The sequence below is a fragment of the Typopeltis vanoorti genome, chromosome 12, assembly GCF_054136105.1.
Source record: "Typopeltis vanoorti isolate ZY-2024b chromosome 12, IOZ_Tvanoo_1.0, whole genome shotgun sequence".
Lineage (NCBI taxonomy): Eukaryota > Metazoa > Arthropoda > Arachnida > Uropygi > Thelyphonidae > Typopeltis > Typopeltis vanoorti.
In genome coordinates this window covers 52490035-52516888 of record NC_143560.1, presented here as the reverse complement: position 1 = coordinate 52516888, position 26854 = coordinate 52490035, and the positions used below count along the sequence as shown (strand labels likewise).

Below are 26854 nucleotides of genomic sequence, written 5' to 3'. Positions count from 1 at the left end.
GCATTTGAATTTAAATGAATCAGCAATTCGAACAATCAAATGAAATGAACATAAAATCCAAGAAAGTGTTTATTGTTGGCCCAATGATAAGTGCAAAGCACGTTGCTTGTGTATGCGATATTCTAGTGTAAAAAATGGAGAAATCTCTAATTGCACTCAAAAGAAAATTCCTTTGGACGAAAATCTTATTAAACAAAAAGTTCTCAAAGTTTATAAACATTTATAGTGCAGACCAGGTGTTCAATGCAGATGAATCTGGGTCATATTGGAATGAACCTATATTTTGAAAAATAAAAGATCAGCTCCTAGATTCCAATTTTTCAAAGATAGAATTACTCTGTTTTGTAGTAATGCACAAGATGATTACATGACAAAACCAATGTTTATTAATTGATCCTGAAATCCTTGTGCTATGAAAGATTAAAATATGCACTTTATTTTATTTCGCCTCAAATATTTATGCATTATGTGCAATGAAATTTACGTACAATTTGTCATTTTTATAATTTTATACTATGTATTTGTTTCATAGTTTATATTTTCTTAACTTACACGAATTACTTGAATTAAATAAAAATATATTTTTGTTGGATATGTCATTGTTGTTTATATAATTAAAAAAAAAAAAAAACGATTTCGGAACATAAGCCTACTTTTTCTATGTGATTTGAGTCTTTCTAACGTGATTTATATAACACGGAATTTCTGTGGAACCTAACATCCGCATTATACCAGAATTACCTGTATTTATTAGTTTCTTTTGAAACTATGAAGTATTAATTTTCACATCTACTGTTGAACTTATCTTCAGATAGAAGATACTGCTGCATAATATTTATCTACTGCTTAAGAAGCAGAAGTTTCTTTTGTGCTATTACACACAAAAAAGGGACAAAAATGTGCAATGTTTTACAAATATTCCTAGTATATTCAGAAGTAATGCATTATTTTTAACTCCTCAGTTTAAATAATATACCTTGTACCTTATTACTTGGAAGCAAATTATTGTTTGGAAGCTTCTTATTATTGTGCAACATAGCTACTTTAATCATACGAGGGGAGGTCTGAAAAGTTCAAATTTCTTCAAAATCTCTGACATGTCTTCTTTTATATATCCTAAAAGAAAAAGTACATTCTTACAATTTGATGAAACATGGGAGTTAATGGGTTTTAATATATGTTCTTTCTTGTGTTTATATCAATTGCTTTAATATCATTTTTGTTCTAGGTGTTTATCAGAACTTTTCAGTCTCCAGAAAACATGCTAGTATGGCATATGTGACCCCAGTGATTTGTTGATTATATCCAAATCATTGGGGATCACATATGCCATACTAGCATGTTTTCTTGAATCTATTTAGATTTAGAATTACCTTTATAAGATATACATAATGATGAACTTCTCATTATTAATGATTAATAATGAGAAGTTCACTTTTTAATCTTGATTCCATATTTTTCACACAAAGTAATGAAAGCATTGTCTTACCTGCACATATTTGCACTTAACACCATTTTACAGTAACAAACAGACCACACACATTTAACAAAAGCATCCACACTTCTTTTACATTCTTCAGTGTGACATTAATAATAATAAAGAAATGAAAGAGACAAAGACATCTCAGCAGCAGTGAGAACTCTCACCGAGTTTGTTGCCATATTTCTTAATCCACAACAAGTCATTCAACATGTTCGTATTTGTTGAATCCATATCTCCATTCACCTTCAAATTACTGCTGCTGCCTTGGGAGTAAAAAGATCAATTAAGTGAATATAAATGTGTATTATTATTACTGAGTAATTCATTATAACATATTCCAAAACCCTATGAAAAGCACTATATATATGTATATACATGTATATAGAGAATTTATTCATGGTTACAAGACAATCTCAAGTAGCACTTGAAAGAAAAAACTCAAGATCAACGGGTGTTGGATTTGATTAGCATCAGAAAGGATCTCACTTAAGGATGCTGCCCTGAAAGTAGCTAACATATATGAAATATGCTTACAATTTAGTAAATGCCGTGTGATGCTTCCTTGATGTTACAGATTTTGCAGATGGGGAAGACTTTTGTGCCATTGCTAAACTTGATTGGTCTTGTGTGGTGAGTCTTGAGGTGAGAGATCATAGTGACACTGCGATTGAACTTCAAGTTGATGGTAGCTCCTGATTTTTCTGCTGAATATCAGTGGTGAGTCATGTCCTGGAGAATCATTCTTTTTATGTTTTCTTTTTGAGTAGTTTTAAAAGGATCAAAATCTGTGGTATCACTTGATGTTTCAGCCATTTTTGCTACTTCATCTGCAGTTTCATTTCCCTTTTATCCCACATTGGATGGAATCCATTGGAAAATTATATCGGAATCCTTATGTAGTTTGTTTATGTTTTTTGCTGTCTCTAAGTATTTCTTGATGGCTAGTGTAGCAGTTCTTAATAGCTTTGAAGGCTGCTAAGGAATCTGTAAAAAATATAAATTCCTTTGGATTTTGTTTATCCCAATGTTGCAGTGCTGTGTTAATGGCTATTAATTATGCATGGTATGAGTTGCATCCTATACTTTTGTTTGTTTTTAGTTCTGTATTTTGAGAGCCATAGATGAGTATGCCACTCCCAGAATTGCAATTTGGATTTTTCGAGCCATCTGTGTAGATCTTTATTGAGTCAGGTCCATATTCCATTATTTTTGAAAGAGCTAATGATCTCAAGATTTTCTAGGCTTTTTTTCTCATGTTTCCCTATTTCAAAAATAATAACTATATTTTTCAGCTTACAGCTGCAAGGGACATGGTATACACCAGGTAGGTCTAGGGGAAGGGGTTGGTCTTTAGTGGAGCGGATAAGGGATGCCAATTTTTTATATGGTCTGTAACAAGAGGTCAAATCATGTTTTCTTAAGATTTTGGTAATTTTTTCCAAGGTGCCTTTGGATTTAGAGTAATCCTTGTTGCGAAGGGGGGGGAAGGGTTGTGGTTTACTTGTTTCAATATTTTTTTTTGGGGGGGGGGGAAACCATTGGCTGAAAAAGTGTTGAGCATGTTGATTTAGTTGTGGTTAGGGCATTGTCATTTGAACAGATTAGTTTTGTCCTGTTGTATAGTGTCCTAATAACTCCATATTGTTGTGGGGTGGGGGATTGTTGGTGAATGTATCTGCCTGTATGGGTGGGTTTTCTATAAACAGAGAAAACCAAGATTCCATCAGGCTGGCGGGTGACTAGTGTGTCTAGGAAAGGGTGGCTGTTGTTTTCCTCTTTCTCTAGGGTGAACTTGATTATGAGGTGTTGGTTGTTTAAGTGTGTTAAGAAGGAGAGGAGTGTGTCAGAGCCATGTGGCCAAATAGTGAACACATCATCAACGTAGCGAAGCCATATGATTGGTTTTTGTGGGGAAGAGTTTAAGGCTTTCTCTTCAAAAGTCTCCATAAAGAAGTTGGGCAAGGTTTAAGTGTGTTAAGAAGGAGAGGAGTGTGTCAGAGCCATGTGGCCAAATAGTGAATACATCATCAATGTAGCAAAGCCATATGGTTGGTTTTTGTGGGGCAGAGTTTAAGGCTTTCTCTTCAAAAGTCTCCATAAAGAAGTTGGCCAAGGGTGGGGAGAGTGGGTACACTATACAACAGGGCTAAACTAATCTGTTCAAATGACAACGCCCTAACCACTGAACTAAATCACATCCTCAACACTTAATCAGCCAATGGCTACCCCCCCCCCCACCCCAAAAAAATCCAAAAAATATTGAAACCAGCAAACCACAATTCTCCCCCCTACACACACACACACAACAAGGATTACTCTAAATCCATCACCATTTCCTACATCTGAGGCACCTTGGAAAAAATTACCAAAATCTTAAGAAAACATGACTCGACCTCTTATTACAGACCATATAGAAAATTGGCATCCTTTATCTGCTCCACTAAAGACTGACCACTTTCCCTAGACCTACCTGGTGTATACCAGGTCCCTTGCAGCTGTAAGCTATCCTACTTTAGCCAAACAGGCAGGACAGCGAATATCAGAATTTTGGAACACAAGGACTACATCCGGTTTCACCAGTATAGCACCCTTGTCTTGCAGATTCTGGATACATGCCACAATATGTGGCATGTATCCAGAATCTGCAAGACACTTTCCCTAGAATGTGGCTTTCTAGGGAAAGTGGAAGAAAGCCACAATAATACACCATAGCAAGTTCAAGTTTGAAAGACTTTTCATGGAATCAGCCTCAGCCCTAAGAAACATGCCAAACCTCAACAAATTTGATTGCATGAGACTGTCCCAAATTTGGGAGACATACATCATGAGACCTTCAGCCAATGGTCAAGAATACCTACATAGCCTGCTAGGGAGCACCATCAGGACTTTTAGGAGAAACGATAGCTTCCTGCTTCATCCTCATTTATTGTATGTAGTGCCTGTGTGTACGTGTCTTTATTATAAGTTCATTTGAAAATGGCAATGTGACGTTGCCGAAATACTGGAAATATATATTAAAGTTTAATTTAATTATATTCTATTGTATGTTGTGAATTCCTTAAGTCAATTAATAATTATGTATAACCAGTGTATAAGCCTTTCTACGAGAATTACAGTGTATGAATGTAATTTTTATGTAAACTGTTCAAACTTATTTTCTTCTGTTATGGGTATTCTTGTATATCATTTAACTGTTTTCTACTTACATACTTCCAAGGTGAGACAAATGGCATTTTAAAGATTTTTTTTTTTTCCCCAGGCATAGTGATGGTACCTCTAAGTGGTACAAGTTTGATGATGGAGAAGTAACAGAATGTAGAATGGAAGATGATGAGGTAATAGTGTTTAGTTTCTTTTTTAATAACATTCCTGTCATTAAAAATATGGATTAGTTTATAACAAATTTCAACTCCTATTTGCATATTGCTTCCTGATTTAAACATTTATTTATTTGTAAAAAGCCTGTGTAGATCAGTGGAAGTGGTGTTTGCATTCTCAGCACTGGGCCACCTGAAGAAAGATTTAACTGCATTTCTAGTCAACTAGAGTAACTTTTTCTAATCCTTTCTTTATATTCACTCTTTTACTGAATAATTTCTCCCAACACCAAACCCATTCAGCTGTAGTTCATCCTATATCATAGATTGAACAGTAATAATGAGTGTAACATAATAGTCATGTTAAAGAAAAGGCAGTAAAACAGAAATTGGGATGAAAAAGAGAGTGAACATGATAAGTTGAGATAGAATTCTCAACTTATCATGTTCACTCTCTTCCTCCTGTGGACTAACCTCTCCAACCTACACATCTTCAGTCTATCTTCATTGGGAGCATTCCACTAACCTGTCACCAGCTTGGTCACTCATCTCTGGTCTTCACCACCACCTAATCCTCAAGAAACCCAAGTAACCAAATCTGTGCACAGTGATCAAGATGTAACTATATCATAGCCTTCATGTTGTTGATTTATGCTCATGCATAGACCCACAGTTCACCATTTAGGTATTCGAAACCGAAACCCTACAGAATATAGGACAAAAAAAAACCCTAGTTTCTGGTTGAAAAAAACCTTTCATATGAGACCGGCTAACTCACCTTTAGTCAAAAGAGACCTGAGGTACAGAGGCTCTGTCATAGTCTTACAGAGAATAATAATAACCTCATTATCTTTACTTATCAGTATGTTCTTCAATATCCAAGTAATCCTTTGAGTTATTGTGCCAACTTTTGCGATATGCCCTCCAAATTTCAACTGTCCCTAGTTGAAGTATCATATGAATTATGTAATCTTTTCATCTTGAAGTGCGTAATGCTACATTCTGCCCTCTTAAAAAAAACAGCTATTGTCCTTTTCTCAGACTAGCCAATTTATTTAAATCATTCTTTGGGATATCTACATCACCTTTATCAACTGTTGTCCATCCCAATTTTGCATCATCAACTAACAACTGAATATTTCCTCTCTCCTCAGATCTTCTGCTACATCATTATTGCACAAATTAAAGAGTAGTGACTTAAATAAAGAATCTTGAGGCACTCCACTATGCATCTTCATTGGCTTTGATTCTCCCAATTCATGCTACCAGCATCATTTGCATTTGCTACAACTTTTTTTAACAGTTTTCCATGTAGTATTCTTCCAAATGTCTTTGCAAATCTAGCAGTATCATAGTGTAACCATTTATGTTGTCACATTTATAAAAAATAAAAAAATGGAATAAATTACTAAGGCAGGCTTACAAAGCTGTGCTGCTCACCATAGAGTATCATGTTGCTATTCACCCATTTCTGAATTTTACCTTTAACCAACTTTTTTGATACTTTACACTAATCAGTCTGTAATTTGCTACTTCTGTCTTGGAGGTACCTTTATATAATTGAGCCATTTTACCTCCTTTCCTCCCCCTTGGAACCTTTGCCAGAACTCAGACTTGAATTAAACGACTTTGTCAGAGGTACTACTGGTTTTTTTGTACATTCTTATAGTACACCTGCTGACATGCCATCCAATCCCACTGCTGTATTCACGTTAATATTCACGGTGCTCAGCATACGAGCACCTCCACTTTATCTCCCTGTCCATTTGGTGCTTCCATAATCATTCTCTCTCTTTCTTGGTGCATAGGGAAAATTTTATTTTGGATTTACTTTGTCCTGCTTAGACAATTTCCTCTCATTATCTCATTTAGCCTTCCTTACCATACTAGTCGCTCTTCTTCTGACCCTGGGTATGCAATCCAGTCCTGTCTTTCTCAAACAATTCTTGTGCACTAATAACATTCTTTCCTTATAGATTCTTATGCCATATCACTGCTCCAAGCTTCTCTTATGTTTGTCATAATCACCAACTTTGTAGTTACATATAAATACTTACTTGACTGAGGAGTCCACATTGAGCAACCTCCCAGAGTAAAATTTTATGATTGCTTTTCTCAATCCTGATATGTACTTTCAAGGGTATACAGAATACTATGATAGCACTACATATTTTGTATTGATAGTTTTCTTCCAAATTAGTCTGTTATATGCGAGGACTTGAATATTGCCATATATTTCAGTCTTGTAAGGTACTTCTAACTGCATTAGTCCAGCTATCTCTTGGTGTTTTTTCTGCCATCCATTCACTGAATTGTATAGTTGAGTGCAGTTTGTTTCTGAAAGTAGCTCAAATTTGATTCCTTTGAAAACTTTCTTATATATTTTTCCATATGATATTCACTTCGATCTAACTTAAAAACTAAATGGTCACCTCCATGAGAGGTTGCAAATTTAGTACCAAGAGTGAGCTAGATATTTTCATTATTACTTAATTTTTTTTATTTCTTACATAATAAACTGAATTTTATCAAGCCACTTCAGATCACCTACTACCATTTTCCATCTTCAATCACAAACATTTGTAAACATCTATGACCACCACAGATGTTTGTGGTTGTAGAAAATTTCCAGCCTTGTTGACCACTCCAGTCAATCAGGCCAGATATTTTCTTCATTTATAAAAACACATCTTTTATGTAAGATCATGAACTGTAGAGAAAGAATGTGTCTGGTTAAGTGGTCAGTTTCAGAATTTTATTTATTTTATTTTTATATTATAATAAAGAAAACAAATAAGAAAACAGCTACTTCTGATCCAGAGTATTTTAAAATATGAGGATTCACCATTTTACTACTTGTATAAGGGAAATGTATGACTTCTGCATCAGTTTTGCTATCTATCTGTCAGCAAATGAAGAACTGACCTTTCAGAGATTGAAAAATATGGTCAATGTGGTGAGAAAGTTTTTTATGTTTAAGCCACTGATAAATACACTCTGAGGAATTTGCATTTCCAGAATGATTTCAATATATATGAGATAAGGGAAATATTTATATATCTTACATATCAATGACACACGGTAACAAAAATCGAATTTTTGTACCATCAACTACATATTAATAATTTTTAATGTACTGCTAATGTTATATGAAAGGTTGTAAACCTACTGCAATTATTAATATCATATCAACTCCAGAGACCAAACAATGAATTTTTTAAAACTAGTTGAAGAATATTGAATTTATTGAAAATTGTTTGCTCATATATCACTTATGGTAAAAATAAACTGGCTTGTTATATATATATATATATATATATATATATATATACATATTTTGTTTTTAAATTTCCCGGATATATTCATGATTTTAAAAAGGCAGTTCTTAGATTATTTTAAAAGTATAGTTCTTAGTTTGTAATCTGTTTATACGTTAAACATTCAGCAGGAACATTATTATGTTCCTGCTGAATCAACAATCCCACCACCCCTCCTCGCAACAATATGGAGTCATTAAAACACTACACAACAGAGCTAAATTTATCTGTTCAAATGACAATGCCCTAACTACAGAACTAAACCACATCCTCAACACTTTCTCAGCCAGTGGCTGCCTCCCCCCCCCCCCCCCCCAAAAAAAAAAATCCAAAAAAATATTGAAGCCAGTAAACCACAACCCCCCTACAACAAGGATTACTCTAAATCCATCACCATACCCTATATCCAAGGCACCTCGGAAAAAATTACAAAAATCCTAAAAAATGACTTAACTTCTTGTTACAGGCCATATAAAAAATTGGCATCCCTTATCCACTCTACTAAAGACCCGCCCCCCCCATATCAGAATTTCAGAACACAAGGACTACATCCGGCTTCACCAATGCAGCCACTCTGGTCTTGCTGGCCATGCGCTTGGATACCTTCCATAGGATACGATGGAAGAAAGCCACGATAATACACTGTAGTAAATACAAATATGAAAGGCTTTTCATGGAATCAGCTTCAGCCCTAAGAAACAATCCAAACCTCAACAAATTTGGCTGCACGAGACTGTCTCAAATTTGGGAAACCTACATCAGAAGAACTTCAGCCCAATCGCCCAAGAATACCAACATTGCCTGCTAGGGGGGTGGGGGGGACGGGGGGCACCATCAGGACTTTAGGAGAAATAATAGCTTGCTGCTTCTTCCTCACTTACTGTTTGTTGTGCCTGCGTGCACGTGTCTTGTTCGTAAGTTTCTTGAAAATGGCAACATGACGTTGCCAAAATATTGAAGTATATTAAAATTTATTTTAATGTATATACTAGTTGACGTTGTAATTTCCTTAAATCATTTAGTAAAAAATGCATAACCAATGTCTAAGCCTTTCCACGAGGAACATTATTAATCCTGATCTGAAATAAAGTCACAAAATTCATAGGTGAAATTTTTGCTACTGCTTGTAGCTGTAGAGCTAGAAGACGCCATCACTCACTTCAGGAAGCATTTGAAAAGCATCCATGAATTTGAAAATAAAATATCCATTGTCTCAGAATTAGCATTTGTCTAGTTGTCTATCCTAGGGATACATCATGATGGAATCCAGAGAGATACATTTATATGCTAATTTTTTTTAAAAAGAAAAGTATAATAATCAGTAATGAAACTATCCGTCATATGCGATCACATTGACGGACTTACCAGCTTCGTGTTGCTTTATAACTTGCAACTTCATTTCAAGATCAATTGCTCTCTTCTTTTTCTGTGATTCTTCACTAGGGTTTTTGATTGTCCGTGTAGGGGACCATGTTTGCACAAAATATCGCAGAATGTTTAATGATAAATACACAAATAACCTATTTCTCAAACACAAAATCAACGAAGGAACTGTCGACGACACGTGCTGACTGCTGAGGGAGGTTGCCACTATTGTTGCCGCTGCGCATGATGCATTGTTGCTAAATAGAAACCTTTTTACTTTGCGCTTGCTTGCATCTTGTTTGAAAGTATAGCCGAAAATGTTATTTATTCCCTTATGGGATCACGGACGTAAGTCAAGGGATTGCTGTATTTGCTTTTTTGAATATTTATATTCAGACATTATATTCAATATATTTTCTTCATTGCTACACAATAATTAGCACTAGTCATTATGGCAAAATTGTAGAGAGTACTACTATGTTGAAGTGCAGTAATCTACAGTTTATCCAATTCATGTCAACCAACTTCAGGTACAGTGTCATCTAATTATACTTCATTTTATTTGATCCTCCAGTTATCAAAATGGCAAAGTGCCTTCACAGTGTAGTTAGATAAACAGTAGATTATTATAATACCTTTAAAAAAATCTAGCTAAGAATTCATATATCCCTTTTTAATAAACAAAATTAACAACAGTAAAGGTGATATATTAGTCAGTTTTTATGTAGCTGTCCTTTCCTCACTATCTCACTAAGTTATACTATTCTTCTTTTATGGAACAAATTTTTTGCAGATATTAAGTACTGTTTGTCCATATACTACATTCTGGTTACTTCATGTGGCAAATTAATTTTCACACCCAAAAAAAAGATATGATCCTGTTCTTGCTACTATTCCTCCTATAGCCAATTTTTACTTGGGAACTTTTGAGAAATAGACTCTAGATTCCCTGACTTTAAAACCCAGAGTTTAGCTCAAATACATCTATGACATTTTTCATTATTTGGTCCATGTTCCTCTCCATGTGAAGTACCTGTTCGTGGTAGAGCAGACCTCCCATCTTGGGAGGTCCACTCTTCCACGGACTCTTTTTATTCTTCCTCTTTTTCTATACTTCACTCATTTTTCACTCGCCAATCTTCCAGACCACAATCACTGGGATCCAACACCTTGTCACTGTATTGAATCCCATGTGTGACTATTAGGAAGGAGAATCCTAGTAGTTTTGTACTCCTTTGGTACCCTGTTTCAGCAAGATGGGTAGTCCTGGATGGCCCTTGCAGGATCAGTTGTCTAGTGGGCTTGCCTGCATTGCAGTAAGTTTTCCCCACTATGGTCTGGGGATGGAGCTCAAAGCTTTCTGTAGTGCTGATATGGCATCCAGATTAATCCCGCCATTCTACTTATGAGTGCAGTCATTGCTTGCCAGAGATTGGGCATCCATGCCTGGCTCAGTGGTATATCAGGAGCTCTGGTGCTGAACCAAGTTCCTTTTGAGAATGAGTAATTTTTCATCTTCTGATTTATCAGCAGCCTTCAACAGGTCCTAGCCAATTTCGGAAATTATTTGCACATCAATGGAAAACAAAAATAATAAACAGAAAGCATCAGAGACAGTAACAAATATACTATCATTCTTAATTTTACATTCAACGTGTAAGTGCCCACGTTAGAAAATGTCACCCTCCATACAAGCAGGGCTTGGAATAGTTGACAGGATCTCTAAAATCAGTTAAAAAAAATCTCAATTCTGAAGACATTCTTATTGAAACAGCAACCGATTCACAATCAGAACAACTCATTTGTGCAACATCTATCAGGGAAATACCAACTACGGCCATTTGCTCTCCCCCCCCCCCAAAAAAAAAAAAAAAAAAAAAACTGAATATATCTAATTTTTGGTCAGTCTGGTTGACCGAGTGGTTAGCGTATCTGCTCTCCAGCCAAAAGGCTGTGGGTTCAAATTCTGCCGTAGGCATGGATGTTTGTGATTGTCTGTGAAAATACTAGTAATGGTGGTGAGTGGTAGATGGCGTTGGTGTAGTTGTGGTTCATTCGTGGATTGAGTAGTGAAGACGGAGAGTTGTAGAGTAGGTGCCCTCCCTCGATGAGTCTTTGGAGTCCCTGTAGGTGTCATAATAATAATAATAATCTCAAGGAGTAATATCAAAGTGGGACTTCCTCAGCGGTCCTGAGAGCAGAGTTGCTTCAAACTGAAAGACCAAGGAATGACAGCCATATGGAAAAGGGATGGTCACCCGTTTCCAATAGAAACAGGTGACCATCCCTTCCTACATTCATCATGCCTAACCCTTCAACTTCTCTGAAAGCAGGGTATTTCAGCTGCCCTGTCTGGCTCTGCACCATGGACCCTTCCTTCCTTCCCTTTTCATCCATTTTTAAGACTGGTTGAGTCCCCTAATGAGAGGTTTATGGCGAATTAATGCAGCTGGCTCATCACTCCTCTGCTGCGTCCCCTAAGGGCAAGTATTCATGGCTGTCAATCTGTGTGTGTTCACAGAGCAGGTTTTCCTGTTCTGAGAGATGGAAAACCCGAGTTTCCAGGTGAAAAAATCCTCTCCCTCAATATGAGACCAGATACAGGTTCCTCACATCTTGGACGGGAATCAAATTGAGGGCTTTCTAACCAAATGGCTTCATCTATACCGACTGAGCTGTGGAGGCTCGACTGGACCCTTTGCACTGCTTTAAGTATCAGAAGTATGGTCACTCTCTAGACTGCCTGTTGCTGCTCTGCCATCTGTGCCTGATGGGGCAATAAATAGAATGAGAATAAAGACCATATTTTTTACTAAATAATTTAAGGAAATTACAACGTCAACTAGGATATACATTAAAATAAATTTTAATATACTTCAGTATTTCGGCAACATCATGTTACCATTTTCAAGAAACTTAAGAACAAGACACGTGCACGCAGGCACAAAAAACAGTAAGTGAGGAAGAAGCAGGAAGCTATTATTTTTCCTAAAAGTCCTGATGGTTCCCCCTAGTGGGCAGTGTTGGTATTCTTGGGTGATTGGGCTGAAGTTCTTCTGATGTAGGTTTCCCAAATTTAGGGCAGTCTCATGCAGCCAAATTTGTTGAGGTTTGGATTGTTTCTTAGGGCTGAAGCTGATTCCATGAAAAGCCTTTCATATTTGTATTTACTACAGTCTATTACATGGCTTTTTTCCACCGATTTCTATGGCAGGTATGCAGCGCATGGTCAGCAACACCAGAGTGGCTGTATTGGTGAAACTGGATGTAGTCCTGTCCTGCCTGTTTGGCCAAAGTAGGACAGCTTACAGCTGCAAGGAACCTGGTATACACCAAGTAGGTCTAGGGGGGAGGGGAGGGTAAGGAAGCTAAAGAAGCTCAGAGCAAAGTCTAGAGCATCTTCTGCAGATGTCTCACAACAAACCTCATTGCTTTCAAACATGCTCATCCCCAAGCAAGATATGTCTGTTTCCAGAGCCAGTAGGAATCGTGGATCCAATACATAACCTACTAAGGAGCAGCAAATTTGCTTACTGCATATTGTAATTCTTACAGATTTATATAGAAATAACATTGGATGTATTAATGGCATTGACTGTAGTAATGGCAGCCATTTTGTCACTTGAGTATCGTTTTGAATCTCAGTAATCACGTTAGTTGTCAGCTTTTTTAGAACATTATCACTGGATAATGAGAGCTAGAAAGGAGGGGAAAAAACTACCGAATTAAATGATCTCGGAAAAATTTATGTGCATGTCTTTATCCACTCTCCAATGAGTAGCTGTGAAATTGATATTGAAACTCCTATTGCCAGAGTGATTATTTTTATTCTTGCTCCAGTAAAACAAAGAAAAAGTTTAAAGAACCTTGCTTAGTAGGAGAAGATAAATGCATCTATGTTCATCAAGTGAGATCTTCATTTTCTTTTATTGTGATAGCAAAAATTTCATAAGTGAGTTATACTGAATGACACTGTGAGTAGAAACAAAATAAATAAATAACATAGAATTAAGCATAAAAATAAAATTATAATTTTAGAAATAAAATTGGCATTATTAATGCTCAAAAATAGAGGAATAACAGATTCCTCCAGTGAGCAAATTCTTAAGCATTTATTACAAATTATCTGCAAATTATTTAGAAACAATTTCCCTGGCAAAAATAAAGCAATGCAAAAAAATTCTTTGCATCCACACTGAAAAATAGTTCCAGTAGAATGATAGTAATCCCATATTTTAAAGGAATATCGGAAAAAATAAACATAATGCACTAATACAATCTTAATGCTGCTATCTTTAAACGTCTCACAAAATTAAAGAACTTATTCAACCCTTCCAAGGATCCCTCTTCCTACCTTGCCATGTACTAAATCCAGTGCACCTGTAACTTGATATGTATTGTTGAATCGGGATGCACAATTCCAATCCATAAAAAAGAAAGAAATAGCCAATTAAACAATTATGGAAAATTGTCCTTGCCAATTATTTGTGGATATATTCTACCAAATTCATTGGAAAAGCACGTTCTTAATATCATACTTAAACCTAGTGCAACATAAATTTTATAAAAGCTCTGCATATCACTCCTCAAATCTTAGCAACAATGATGGCCTAAAAATTTCAAGAATGTGGATGACCCACATTTAATCCTCATAGTTGTCACCAAGTCTGTGACGTTAGCCTAGTGGCTGTGTGCTTCGCAACCATATGCCTGGGGAAGGAGTGTCCTAGGTTCGATTCCTGTCGAATCGAACATGAGGAGCTGAAGGATCTTCCTCAGCCATAGCCAAGTTAGCCGGTCTTGGGCACGGAGAGTAGGTTTTTTCCCCCAGTTTATCCTAGGGTTTTTTCATCCCGCAAAGCAGGCAAACCAACCTTGAGAACTCAACACTACAGGACATAGGGCTGACCACCTTATCCTGTGAACGATTTGAGGTCCGATGATTAATAAACTCTCGACACCGCAAGGTAAAAGAGGGTAAAAGGAAAATGAGATGAGATGAGATAGATTGTCCCCAATAAATAGGTATTTAAATCTCCAGCAATCCACAATTTCAGGATTCTTTACACTATATAGTAATAACCTCAGCCATTATTTTGAATACTAATATCTTACAATCATAATAGGTCTTAGGCCACTAAACCATCATCTTCTAAAACTAGAACAGCAGATAATATGGTTGAAATGTTTTCCAGGTCGCCTGTAAACATAGGACTCCGATTTTTATAAGTTTTTATCACCACTAGTCAGGTTAGTAGGATCAGCAGTTGACTAAATTAGTAATACTTTAGTATAAGAATATTGTGATGTAGCTTAAACTGAAAAGTTGAAACTTGGAAGTTTCAACTTTATCAGAGAGCTTATGAGAATATAATCTTAAGCATTGGAGCTGCTTTGGCTTTTATATTAAAAGACAGACTCTGCCAGTGCTTGTATATTCACCTTTTCTTAGTGCTTTTGATTAGTGGCCTGACAGCTGTTATGAACTGTTGTTTCTGATAAGAGACCAGACAAAAAACTGTTAAGATAACAAAAAAAAAACCTCTGTTAAGTACCTAACATGTTAACATATCATATTGAACAGATGTTTCATTTGATAATTACCTTGTTTGAGTAATAAGTAAATAAATAAAATAAGGAAATTGATACCATGGAGATTTGTTATTAATAATAATGCCTCTGCCATTTTCATTTCATTCACATGTTTTATGTGATGGTGCATGAATTTTTCTTAAACTTTTCAACTAAATGCTTGGGCAACACTCGATTTCTTTTTCCATCTACTCTTAATATAGGTCCACTGCAAGGATATAAGCTGCTCTTATTTATTCACCCATTTATTGCCCGGTTGAGAATGAAACAGCACATGCCTGTGGATTGGAAAAGATGGTTTGATTCTTTGTCAGAGTTTAGGACATTTTGATTAACCACGCTACCGGCCAAGACATCTATACATGTGAAGGTTATCATGGATGCGAAGTGCATCTTAAAATTGTAATACCATTGATATTACATTGAAATATATGATGGATATGAAGCGTATGAGGATGTGTATTTGATCCATGATGGCCAGTAAGGTGGTTAAATGAAAAAATAATAATAAAAATAAAAAGTTCTTAAAAATTAAAAGACATTAGGTGATCTTATACAAGGATGGCATGATTGTTCCATCAAGATAATCCAGGTTTTTAATCCTTTACTGGCAGAATTCATTCATGAACATTGGAGTATGCAGTGCTCATAACATAAGTAGCTTGAATGTAGTCCTGCTTTAAGGGTAGTCTAAAATATTTGAGGATCTTGATCTTAGAAGTCATTTAAGATAGGGCATGGATTGGGGGAGAAGAGAATTGTCTATGAACATATTGAGAACCTTGATTTTAATGCTGTAAAATACTGAAATCTTGAATCAAAGGTGCCAGTCAAGCGAACTTGGGGCTGACCTGAGGGTTGCAGATTTTGCCCACTAACATGTCGACCTGTATAACTGACCTTCTCTATTTGGCTGCACATCCAAGCTATAGTTTGTTGTTTACAGCACATCATACTCTTTTTTTTTTTTTCCTCATTTGACTAGCCTAGAATTTTATAAAAATGAACACATAGTTCTAAATTTTAATCTCCAAACTTCTTCAGTAGATGGCAGATATCTTCTAAACTGGGTAATCTGAATGTCACAAAAAATGCATTTTTGTTTCATTTCTTGCAAAAAAAAAAAAAAAAAAAAACCTCTTTCTAGTATTATTTTTGACAATACCCAAATCTCTAGACAAATCTAGAACTGCACTTGGAATAACTCTGCCTCCAATCTTTCTTGCCCCAAACATATCAGTGTAACTTCCTCAGTATTCAAGTCATGATTTTATCTTTTTTCTGTATGTCTTATTTTATTTCTAAATATTTGTAAGTCTGTAAAATCCCTAATCTGTCCAACCACTGAATGAGTGTTTGCACATAGGGTGTAGAGGCTCTAAGACTACCCTAAAAATTCTTGACCCATCTCTCATTGATTCACTCCTCTCTTTCACACAAGTTCAGTTTGTCGTATGCATTAGATATTTCCATCATCTCTCTTATCAGAATTAGCATTCTTCAATAACTGCCTTCTCTCTCTCTCTCTCTCCCCTTCCCATTTTGGATATGAATAACAATTCCCTTGATTGCATTTTCACATGAAATGCATCCTCCATGTACAAAATGTTTCCATACTCATACCACTGACCTATTCCCATGTGACATATCTTATTTGCAGAAGTAGTTTAGGATCCTTCTTGATAGTTATTATATAGAAGCACTTGGAAGCTGAGAACTCATAACAGGAGGTCCACACTAATCCTCCATGTAGTGTGTATCATACTTCTTTTTGAACTCATTCTAAAAAATGGATAGCCATTTTTTTATCACTTTTTTTTTATGTGATTTCCACCTGTAAAAGGTAATATAGTACACTAATACCATTAGTGGTCTTGGGGGGAGGGGGGATTTTTTTATTTTTTGCATAATTTAGAAACCTTAGGCTACTACTATGTTCACTGGGCAACTACAGATGCTGTATGTTCACTCCGATGCTTGGTGATGTTCCACACCAGGCCTCGCCATGTAGTCCTGTTGTTTGCTTTTCTGGTGGCCACAACTCTCTAAAGATTCAGTCACTCCACACACGCCATCCATCTATCTCATTGATGGTCTACCCCTGCCTCTTTTTCCAGGAACTTTACCTTCTATTACTGTTCTGAGAAGTCCTCCTTCTCAGAACAGTATCCAAAATATGTGTCCAAAATATTTTAATTTTCTTCTGTCAATATCCTTAAGGATCCTTAAAGGTCTACTGATCTTTTCTAACACCCATTCATTTGTACACCTTTCAGTATATGATATCCTCAACAGCCTTCTGTAACACCACATCTCAAAAGCAGGTATCCATTTATCAGTCTTCTTTAGGTCCCAAGTCTCACATCCATAAGTCGCTGTTGGAAAAACAACTGCATCCAAAATCCTCAACTTTGTGCCCATGGAAATAGATCGATCTTTCCAGATTTTAGACTGGTCTCTGACTGTTGTTTTAACCATTCCTAACCTTTTTCTGACATCTTCTGAACAGCAATTCTTCACATTAATAATGGATCCCAGGTACTCAAACTTGCTGACTTCCTCAATTCTTTCTCCATTAAGGTACACTTGTTTATCAAGAGCTTCTCTGTTTGTTTTTCCTTTGAGAACCATGATCTTTGTCTTGCTAGGATTGAGTTGAAGTCCTCTGATCTTGTTAACTTTGTCAAGAATTAGTCCTAGTTCTTCCATGTCATTACAAAGGGGTACTGTATCATCAGCATACCTCAGATTACTGCTCAGTCTACCTCCTATCCTAATTCCTGTCCTGAGTACATCCAATGCTTCACGCATGATGTCCTCTGCATATATACTAAACAAGTGAGGAGAAAGTAAACATCCTTGCCTAACTCCTTTTCCAACTTGAAGCCAGTCAGTCAATCCAACTCCTGTTCTTACTGTGTTTTTTTGCTCCTTATACAAGTTGGCTATCAACCTGATAGTGTGTTGAGGAAAACCCATTCTTTTCATTACTTCCCACAGTTTCACATGCTCAACACAGTCAAAAGCTTTAGAGTAGTCTAAGAAACACATTATCAGAGGGAGTCTGAATTCTTTATATTTTTCTATGATCTGTCTAAGGCAAAGGATCTGATCTCTGGTGCCCTTACCTTTCCTAAAACATGTTTGTTCCTCAGGCATCTCTGCTTCAACTTTGGCCTCAATCCTATTTAGCATGATCTTTAATAAAATTTTGCTTGCATGAGATATCAAACTAATAGTTATGTAATTCTTACATGCCTTCATATCACCTTTCTTATGTAGTGGAATGAAAACTGACTTCTTCCAGTCTCTAGGCCATGATCCTGTCTCCCATACCCTTGTCATCAATCTATGAAACACTCTTATACCTCCATCCCCTGCGGCCTTAATTAACTCTGCTGGGATTTCATCTGTACCTGGGACCTTATTGCTATTAAGCTGCTTAACTGCTCTTTCAACTTCATGCCTAAGTGGAGGAGGTTCCAAATCAAAATTTTCTTGGTGGGAAGGCTCCACATTTTCTTTATTCACTCTGCTGTACAGTTCCTCACAGTATTCTATTGATGAAATTTAGCTCCCACCTTGAAGATATTCACAGACAACCATGCCTGTGAATGTCTGTGATTCAAACCAACAACCTGTTGGTTGGAGAGTGGAGATACTACCAGTTTGGCCAATCAGGTTAACATTCTACAATCAAAAATTTTAATCTGCTAATCTGCATACTTACTAGTTACACTCTAGTAGTAAACATTAGTCCAGATGTGGTTGTATTCAAAATGTTATAAAAGCATGATAACAAATTCCTTATCCCTACTTGTTAGCATGGCCACTATACAAATAATCCTATGAATTATATTACACTTTGACGGTTGTGCTAGTTTATTTAACCTAAGCTGTCAGCCTATTTAAATTACCTTTCAGGATCCCTCCTTTGTCTCTATTGCTCTCTTCAGTTAAGTACTTCATCAAACATCTAGATAGCTCTAGATAATCGCCTTCAAATTATCCCTAAAAATAAACAGCATTAGCCCAAGTTACAGAGTTCTTGGACACACTTTATCACCTTTCTTCATCTTGATTTTGTTCTACTGTACACTACTTTTTTGATGTATGTGTTTATTGTCATCAGCTTCATATCCATCTCCATTTACTTTAATTTACCTAAAAGGATTTCATGTTGTCATTTCTTTTATTCACTCAGCTGTCACTTGATCATAATAAGTGACTAATGTACCAAGGCAAGATCTACCCTTCACAAAACAATCCTTTTCCCGCATAGAATATTATATTTCAATCTGACCATTCCTGAATTTTTCTACTTTACCAACTTTTCCAATATCTATAACCGCCACCATTCCTGAGATACTGATTAAGTCTATAATTCGCAACCATGTCTTGAAGCCTTCTGTATGTATTGGAAATAACCAGTGCTGTTACTTAAATATCTTGGTCAGAGGCTGTGCCAGTTTTCATGTTTTGGAATAACACACTCACATAAGCCAATATCCTGTCTAATCTTATGGCTGTATTCTCAATGATTTTGTAATATCCTAAGTAAATGTATAGGATAATATCCTATACATTTCATTTATATTCTCTCTTTGGTCCCTTTTATCTCCACCTGAATGATACACCTTCAGATGATTACTCATTAATTCAGTTATGCTTCTGCTCTTGCTACCTCCCTACCATCCACATTCAACTGGATATGCCATCAATGAAATCAAAGCAGTTTTGGGTATAAACAGTTTTAAAATACGGAAGTTGGCTTTTTCATTCTACATTATTATGTAGAATAATCATGACATTTTCTAATGGTATTAGAATAATAAAAGTGACATATTTGCTTATGTACTGTATGCATTATTTATATGATTCTCTCCAATTATTTTCATACTGTTTTCCTCTGCAGTCTTCCTGTATAATTCTTTCTTTCATGCTTACATGATGATCAGAATACATTTTGAAATATTATGGAGACAACTACCGTGTTATAGAGTAAAACTTTAGTTTAATGTAAACCAAAATCAACATTCGACGTTTCAACATTCATATCAAGGTTGAAACTGGAGTATACACAATATATACAGAGAAACAAGCTGCACTACAATCTACAGGGTTTGCTAAAGTTACTGACCAACCATTACTACAATTATTGGCCTGACCTCTGGTGAAAAAAAAAAAAAAACTTTGCTATTATTATTATTATTATTATCTATTAGGTTACAAAACTAAGAGTTGGGCTGGAGAACAACAAGTTTATATGGGGTCCTTAAGGGTCAAAGCTGTATAACTGAGAGTAGACCTCCACATAGCCTTTCAAGGAATGCTGAGAACCGACCAGGGCTTCTGACCTAATGTACAATCCTCACCTTCTCGTGGTGCACCCTGTTGGGTATCTACTTTGTTACTGAACGAACGAGGATGGGCTGGCAATTTGAGATTTAGCCGACCAAATTGTATTCTTATTGGTTAAACCAAAATAAAAAATGATGGTACAACATGACAAAATTTCATGCCAGCTGGGGCGTCGCCCGGTTAAACAAGGCCCCAGTTGTTTTCGCCAGGGAACCACGGCGAACAGCAAAAAGTCAGCTACTGGAACAAATCTGAAAACAAACCCCAACTCAACATCACCAGAGTTAAAGATCGGTACTATCAACGTAAGAATCCTGAATGGCAAAGAAATGGAGCTAGCTGAGGAATTAGATAAGTACCAGGTCGACATAATAGGGGAGACTGAAACAAAAAAGACCAAAACTGGTGAGATCTTTCTGAGCAATAAATACAAAATGTTATATTCAGGCAATGACAATCAAAGAAAAGAAGGAGTAGCCATATTATTCAACACAAAATACGAGGCTAATCTTCTTGAATGGCAGTCAGTCTCAAGTAGAGTAATGTGGGCAAATATGAGAATGGGGAACTGGACAATGAGACTTATTTGTGCCTATGGTCCCACAGAAGGTTCTACTAAGGTAGAAGTGTAGGAATTTTTTGACGCTTTAGAAAAAGCAACTGACATAATGAAAAAGGAAAAGTTGGTCCTTGTTGGGGATCTAAATAGCAGAGTAGGAAATGATTATGAGACATACAAAATATTTTGGGAAAATTTGGAGAAAAGAGCAAAGCGAATAATAATGGCAAATATCTGTTGAATTTCTGCTCAGGACATGGACTGGTTATTACTAACACCATGTTCCAACATAAAAATGTGCACAAATTCACATGGAGAGAAGAGGCTAGGAATAAGAAAAGTCTCATTGACTATGTTATTGTTGATAGTGATGTTTTCTCCCTGGTGCAGGACACCAGAGTGTACAGAGGATTTGAAATTGGAAGTGATCACGATTTAGTCTTGAGCAGGATAAAATTGAATTTCATATTGAAAAGAATAACGTAAGAAAGTTTTAAAAAGCGAATAAAAGTTGAGCAGCTCTCAGATGTGAACTGTAGACTAAAATACAGAAAGATTATTGAAAAGAAAATGAAAGAGTTTGAGAACAGGAATCAAACCTTGGAGATTCAGTGGCAAACTCTGAAGAAAACATTGATTGATTCTGCCAGGGAGGCATGTGGTGAGGTTGTGTGCAAGGATAAAAAAATCGGAACTCCCTGTTGGACACAGGAAGTTAAAGAGGCAGTGAAGGAAAAGAAGAAAGCTTATCAAAAGTTCCTGGCAAATAAGTCAGCTTTTACTCTTACAAAATAGAGAGACAAATGTAAGAAAGCTAAACAGTGTGTTAAACTAGCTAAACAAAAGTCATGGGAGGACTTTGGCAAGAATATAGAAAATAAATATCAAGAAGGTGGCAAAATATTCTGGAGGTTGTTGAAGAAGCTTAAGAATGGAGGAAAGAGTGCTGTAAAAGGAGTAAGAGATGATAAAGGTGACATGAAAACGGTAGAAAAAGATATCCTTGAAGTATGGAGTAATTACTTTGAAAAACTGCTAAATGAAACAAGCAGTGATGACAGCACAGTGATAAAAAAACACTGACCAGGCATGCAGTCAGAAATACATATCCATACTTAAAGTAGAAAAAGCCATCAAAGGCTTGAAATGTGGAAAGGCAGCAGGAGTAGATGATTATTCGACCAGAAATGCTGACGTATGGTGGTATAAAAGTCTTAGAGTGGCTGCACTGCATAGTTCAGAAAGCCTGGACAGAGGGACGAATTTCCGATGATTGGAGTAGAGCTCTCATGGTACCCATATATAAAAAGGGAAATAAAACTGAATGTGAGAATTACAGAGGTATTTCCCTACTGAGTGTTCCTGGCAAGATCTATGCAAGTATACTTGAGAAACGGTTGAGAAGAATTGTGGAAGAAAAGCTTGGTGAAGAACAAGCTGGATTTAGGCCAAATAGAGGCTGTCAGGATCAGATCTTCACTTTACGATAAATAGTCGAGAAAGCATGGGAATATAACAGAGATCTGTATTTAAGTTTTGTCTATTTGGAAAAAGCATATGACAAGGTGCCAAGAAAGAAGCTATTCAATATGCTACAGTTATATGGTGTCAATGGGGCATTATATCAAGCAATATTTAGTCTTTATTTGAGTTGCAGGTCAGCAGTTAGAATTGAAGGAAGCACAGGAAGATGGTTTAATATTAAATCTGGTGTGAGACAAGGATGTACATTATCCCCTCTGTTATTCATTATCTATATGGATCACGTTATGAAGGAAAGTGGTATTAAACATGATATCAGAATTGGAGATGTTAATGTCAGCTCTTTGCTTTATGCAGATGATGTTATACTTCTAAATAAATCCGCTACAAGTCTGCAAGATTCTCTGACTAAATTCAATTGCTGCTGTAATAGATATGGCATGAAGGTCAGTAATAAAAAGACAAAGACAATGAAAATAGGCAGAATCATTGAAAATGTCAACTGTGTTGTGAATGGAGAACCTGTGGAACAAGTAAAACATTTCAGCTACTTAGGCACGATTTTTACTGAAGATGGTAAATTAAATATAGAAATAGACAACAGAATCAGCAACGCTGGTATGGTGGGAAGTCAATTGAATAAATTCATATGGAATAAGAGAGAAATTAGTCAGAACACTAAATTAGCTGTATACAAGACAGTGTTCAAACCAGTTTTAACTTATGGATCTGAGTGCTGGGTCAGAAGTAAAATACTTGACCAAAGACTAGAGACCGCAGATATGAGAGTCCTGAGAAAGATTAGAGGCGTGAACAGATGGCATCAATGGCAATATCATATTAAAAATGAGGATATTAGGAAAGAACTTGACATTGTCAGCATCCAGGAATGCGTTAGCAGAGCTAATCTCAGGTTTTATGGTCACTTAAATAGAATGGGAGAGGAAAGATTAGCAAAACAAGTGTTCTCTGCCAGGTTGGCAGGAAAACGACCCAGAGGAAGACCAAGATATAGGTGGATTGATATGGTACAAAGTGCCTTAGACGATAGAAATATAAGATCTGATAATGTTGGAGTCTTGACAAGTAACAGACTGATTTGGAGGAAAATTGTAGATAGGAAGTTTGTAATGATGCAATTTTTTCATGTAGTACTGTCATATCCTGTACACCCCTTGAGGGTACATAGCAGGAATTTGATGATGATGATGATATATACATATATTTAAAAAATATATATAATGTTCAGCAGTTTTGTCATTTTTCTGTGGACCATATATCTTTATGTCCACAGTGGAGTGGAGAAATAATGGTGGCCAATTCAGCAGAGAACTGTCCATGAAAATATCTGTAGAAGAGACAGAAGGCAGAAACTGAACACCTATGAGAGAGAGAGGGATTGAAGTGGGTATTAGAAGCTATAATTGAAATATGGTTGAACTAGGAAAGATGAGAGGTGCAAGTCAGTGCATGAAGAGAAATCATGATCATGTTTAGATATTTCATTATTACTGAAGGTAAGGGAGAGGGATGAAAGGTCTTTCATTCTTTTGAGAGAGCGAGAAATAGAGATCAGACATAACTAAGTTGTGGAGGCATTGAAGTTCAGAAGATTGTCCTTGCTCCACTGGGATATAGTGAGGAAATCTGAGTTCAGGTCCTTAGCCGTGGGTAGTTCTTATACTTGAGCACTAACCAGCTTATTGAATGAAAAGGGGAGAAATGGAGTGTACTGTCATCAGCAAAGTTATGGATAGGAAAGGAAGTCTGTGAGAGGTCATTTATATACAAGAGGAAGAAAGTGGGTGAAAGAACAGAAACCTGGGATACTCCTGCATTGGTGGGAAAATCTGAGGACAGTAAGCTGTCCACCATGACACTTAGTGAGCAATCAGAAATTTGGCAATCTAGTTGCATAGTAGAGAAGGCCGACCATGGGAGGGCAGTTTGGTGAGTAGGCCCCTATACCAAACCCGATCAAATGTCTTTGAAATGTTGAGCACCATCACACAAGTTCCCCAAAATTTCTCCATGGCTTGAGTCCATATGTGGGCAGTGAACACAAGAATATTAGCTGTAGATCTATTATAATATTAGCGGAATCCATGCTTGTCACCGATTAGATGGTATTTCTAGATGATTGAAGAGTTGGTTGTTGATGACCTCCTCCATAATATTTGAGAGAACAGAAGTGAGAGTAATTGAACAATAGTTCATTGGTTGACTTTTATCATGTTTCTTTGGGTTAGGCTGATGTGGACCTGTTTCCTCCTTGTTGGATAGATGCCAGTTGAATAAGATACAGGATAGGTGTTAGTTCTGGGGCACAATTTTTTAACACTATAGGTGGGATGCCATCAGGACCAGATTTTTTTGTTTGTGTTCAGGTTAAGGATTCTTTGGATTTCTTTTTGTCAGAGACATGAAGGGAGTCATTTTTTATGGAGTGGAGAGAACTTTGCTCCGGGTCATCAATGCAGGAATTGGAAGAGAAGAGTGATGCAAGTAATTTGGCTTTGTCTTTTGGTGAGGTGAATGCAGTACCATTTGGATATGATAGTGGTGGAAACCTGAGTGGGCAGAAGTTGCACGAAGTGGCCTTGGCAAGGAACCTGAAGGAGCGACTGCCATTTCAGCAGGAGGAGAGTTTGCAGCATTTGGCCCTTTCAGAGTCCAATTTGAACTTAGTGATGATTCTTTTACAATTTGCGAGCTGCAGTATAGGCATAGAGGCAGCTGGAGTTTTGATTTTGAGGCAATTGTGATAAGCAGAGAATGTTTCTTTTACAGCAGTGGCACACCTTTTTGAGAACCATGGCTTGAACTGTGGTTGAGAATTTAGACTGGAATAGGAGATGAAAGCCTTCATTCCTGTGAGGATGATTTCTATAATTCTGTTTGAGCAGGTGTTTGAATCAGAACTGAAGCGATAATCAGACCATGAGAAGGAGAAAGAGTAGTCATGGAGGGTCCTCCCAGTTGGCACCCTTGTAAGAGACAGGACTGTGAACTGGTGGGTGTAGGTTGTTCTACAGCAAAAGAGACTTGTATGATGTTGTGGTCCAAGTTTCCAAGAGGAGAACTGACAACCACAGTATACTGATATATATTATATGCTGATAATACAAGTGCAATGTAAATTTTTACCTTTTGTTGCCAGGATTTTTTCATCACCCCTTTCAAAAAAAAAAAAAAAAAAAAAACTTGGGACACAAAATACTTTCTTGGCAGATGAAAATTTTAACCAATAGTTGCTCTAGAAAAACCATTTCATAACTATTGTCATTTTGTATAATGAAGTTGTTTTTTATAAAGTTATGAATGTTCTGCAGATGAGATGTAAATTTAATTTCTAAGTTCTGGTTGGTTCCTGGAAATTTTTATCCAGTGCATTATATAGCATTTCAGGAAATAATATTTCTACAGCCAAACATTCCAAATGCCTTAGATATTCTGTTTAGTATTATCTCAGTAGTGACAAGTATTTGAAAATGTAAAAATGTAAAAACAAGTTTATTTTATGAAATTGAACTTTTTCAGTAATATAAAATGCTGTAGTTATATTTTCAGTCATTTTGAATTCATATAAATAGCATAGTTCTCTTTCTTTCTCTATCTCTTTGGTAATCCCATAGAGAGAATTATATAATTGTATGAGAATTTTTTTTCTGTTATTGTTTTAGTAAAATGTTTTTATTTTAAAATTATGCAGGAAATGAAAAATCAGTGTTTTGGAGGAGAATACATGGGAGAAGTATATGATCATATGTTGAAAAGAATGTCTTACAGAAGGCAGAAAAGATGGTGGAATGCTTATATTCTTTTCTACAGGCGGTTTGATATAGAGGAAAGTAATGTGGTTCGTAGTTTCAGCATTCTTTCCTTAGGTTAGTATATACTTATCTTTCCATTTTAATTAAAAACGTAGCCAGTGAGCATAATTTTTTCTCGCTCTGCTTGTTTTTTATTCAAATATTCAGCCCAAGATTGTGATACAGCAATTAACTCCTAAAAGAAAATTTTTGCATGTATTGCATTCTCTCACATGTTGATATAGACCCGAATTTCAGAATTGAAATTGGGCATTTAAAGCTTTGGGGAGGAAATCAGGCAAAATTTGTTAAACTAAATGAAAAAAGCAGCAAAAGAGAGGGCAGTGGAGAAAGAACATGAAAATGCATATTAGTTGCTATTTGTTTGTTTCAGATGAAAAGGATGGAACAGTATATCAAATATCAGTAGTTTTATTTTATTTCATTTTGATTTTTTTTTTTAAACTTGGAATGGGAAGCATTCTAAGCATCTATCTTCAAATGAACTAGGTGTTACAGTTGATTCTCACTATAATGATCTTTTGTTGTCACAGAAATAGTTTCAT

The 26854-nt window shown here is 36.2% G+C and overlaps 1 protein-coding gene across 4 annotated transcripts in view; it reads left to right on the top strand.

Annotated features, from left to right (window-relative positions):
* faf (ubiquitin carboxyl-terminal hydrolase-like faf) overlaps nucleotides 1–26854 on the top strand; it is a 1099079-nt gene that overhangs the window by 689347 nt on the left and 382878 nt on the right. For all 4 annotated transcript variants that reach the window (XM_090401226.1, XM_090401227.1, XM_090401224.1 and 1 more), the window contains 2 exons: nucleotides 4743–4818; nucleotides 26189–26363. In XM_090401226.1, the coding sequence (XP_090257352.1) occupies nucleotides 4743–4818; nucleotides 26189–26363 (251 nt within the window). The remainder of the gene's footprint in view (nucleotides 1–4742; nucleotides 4819–26188; nucleotides 26364–26854) is intronic.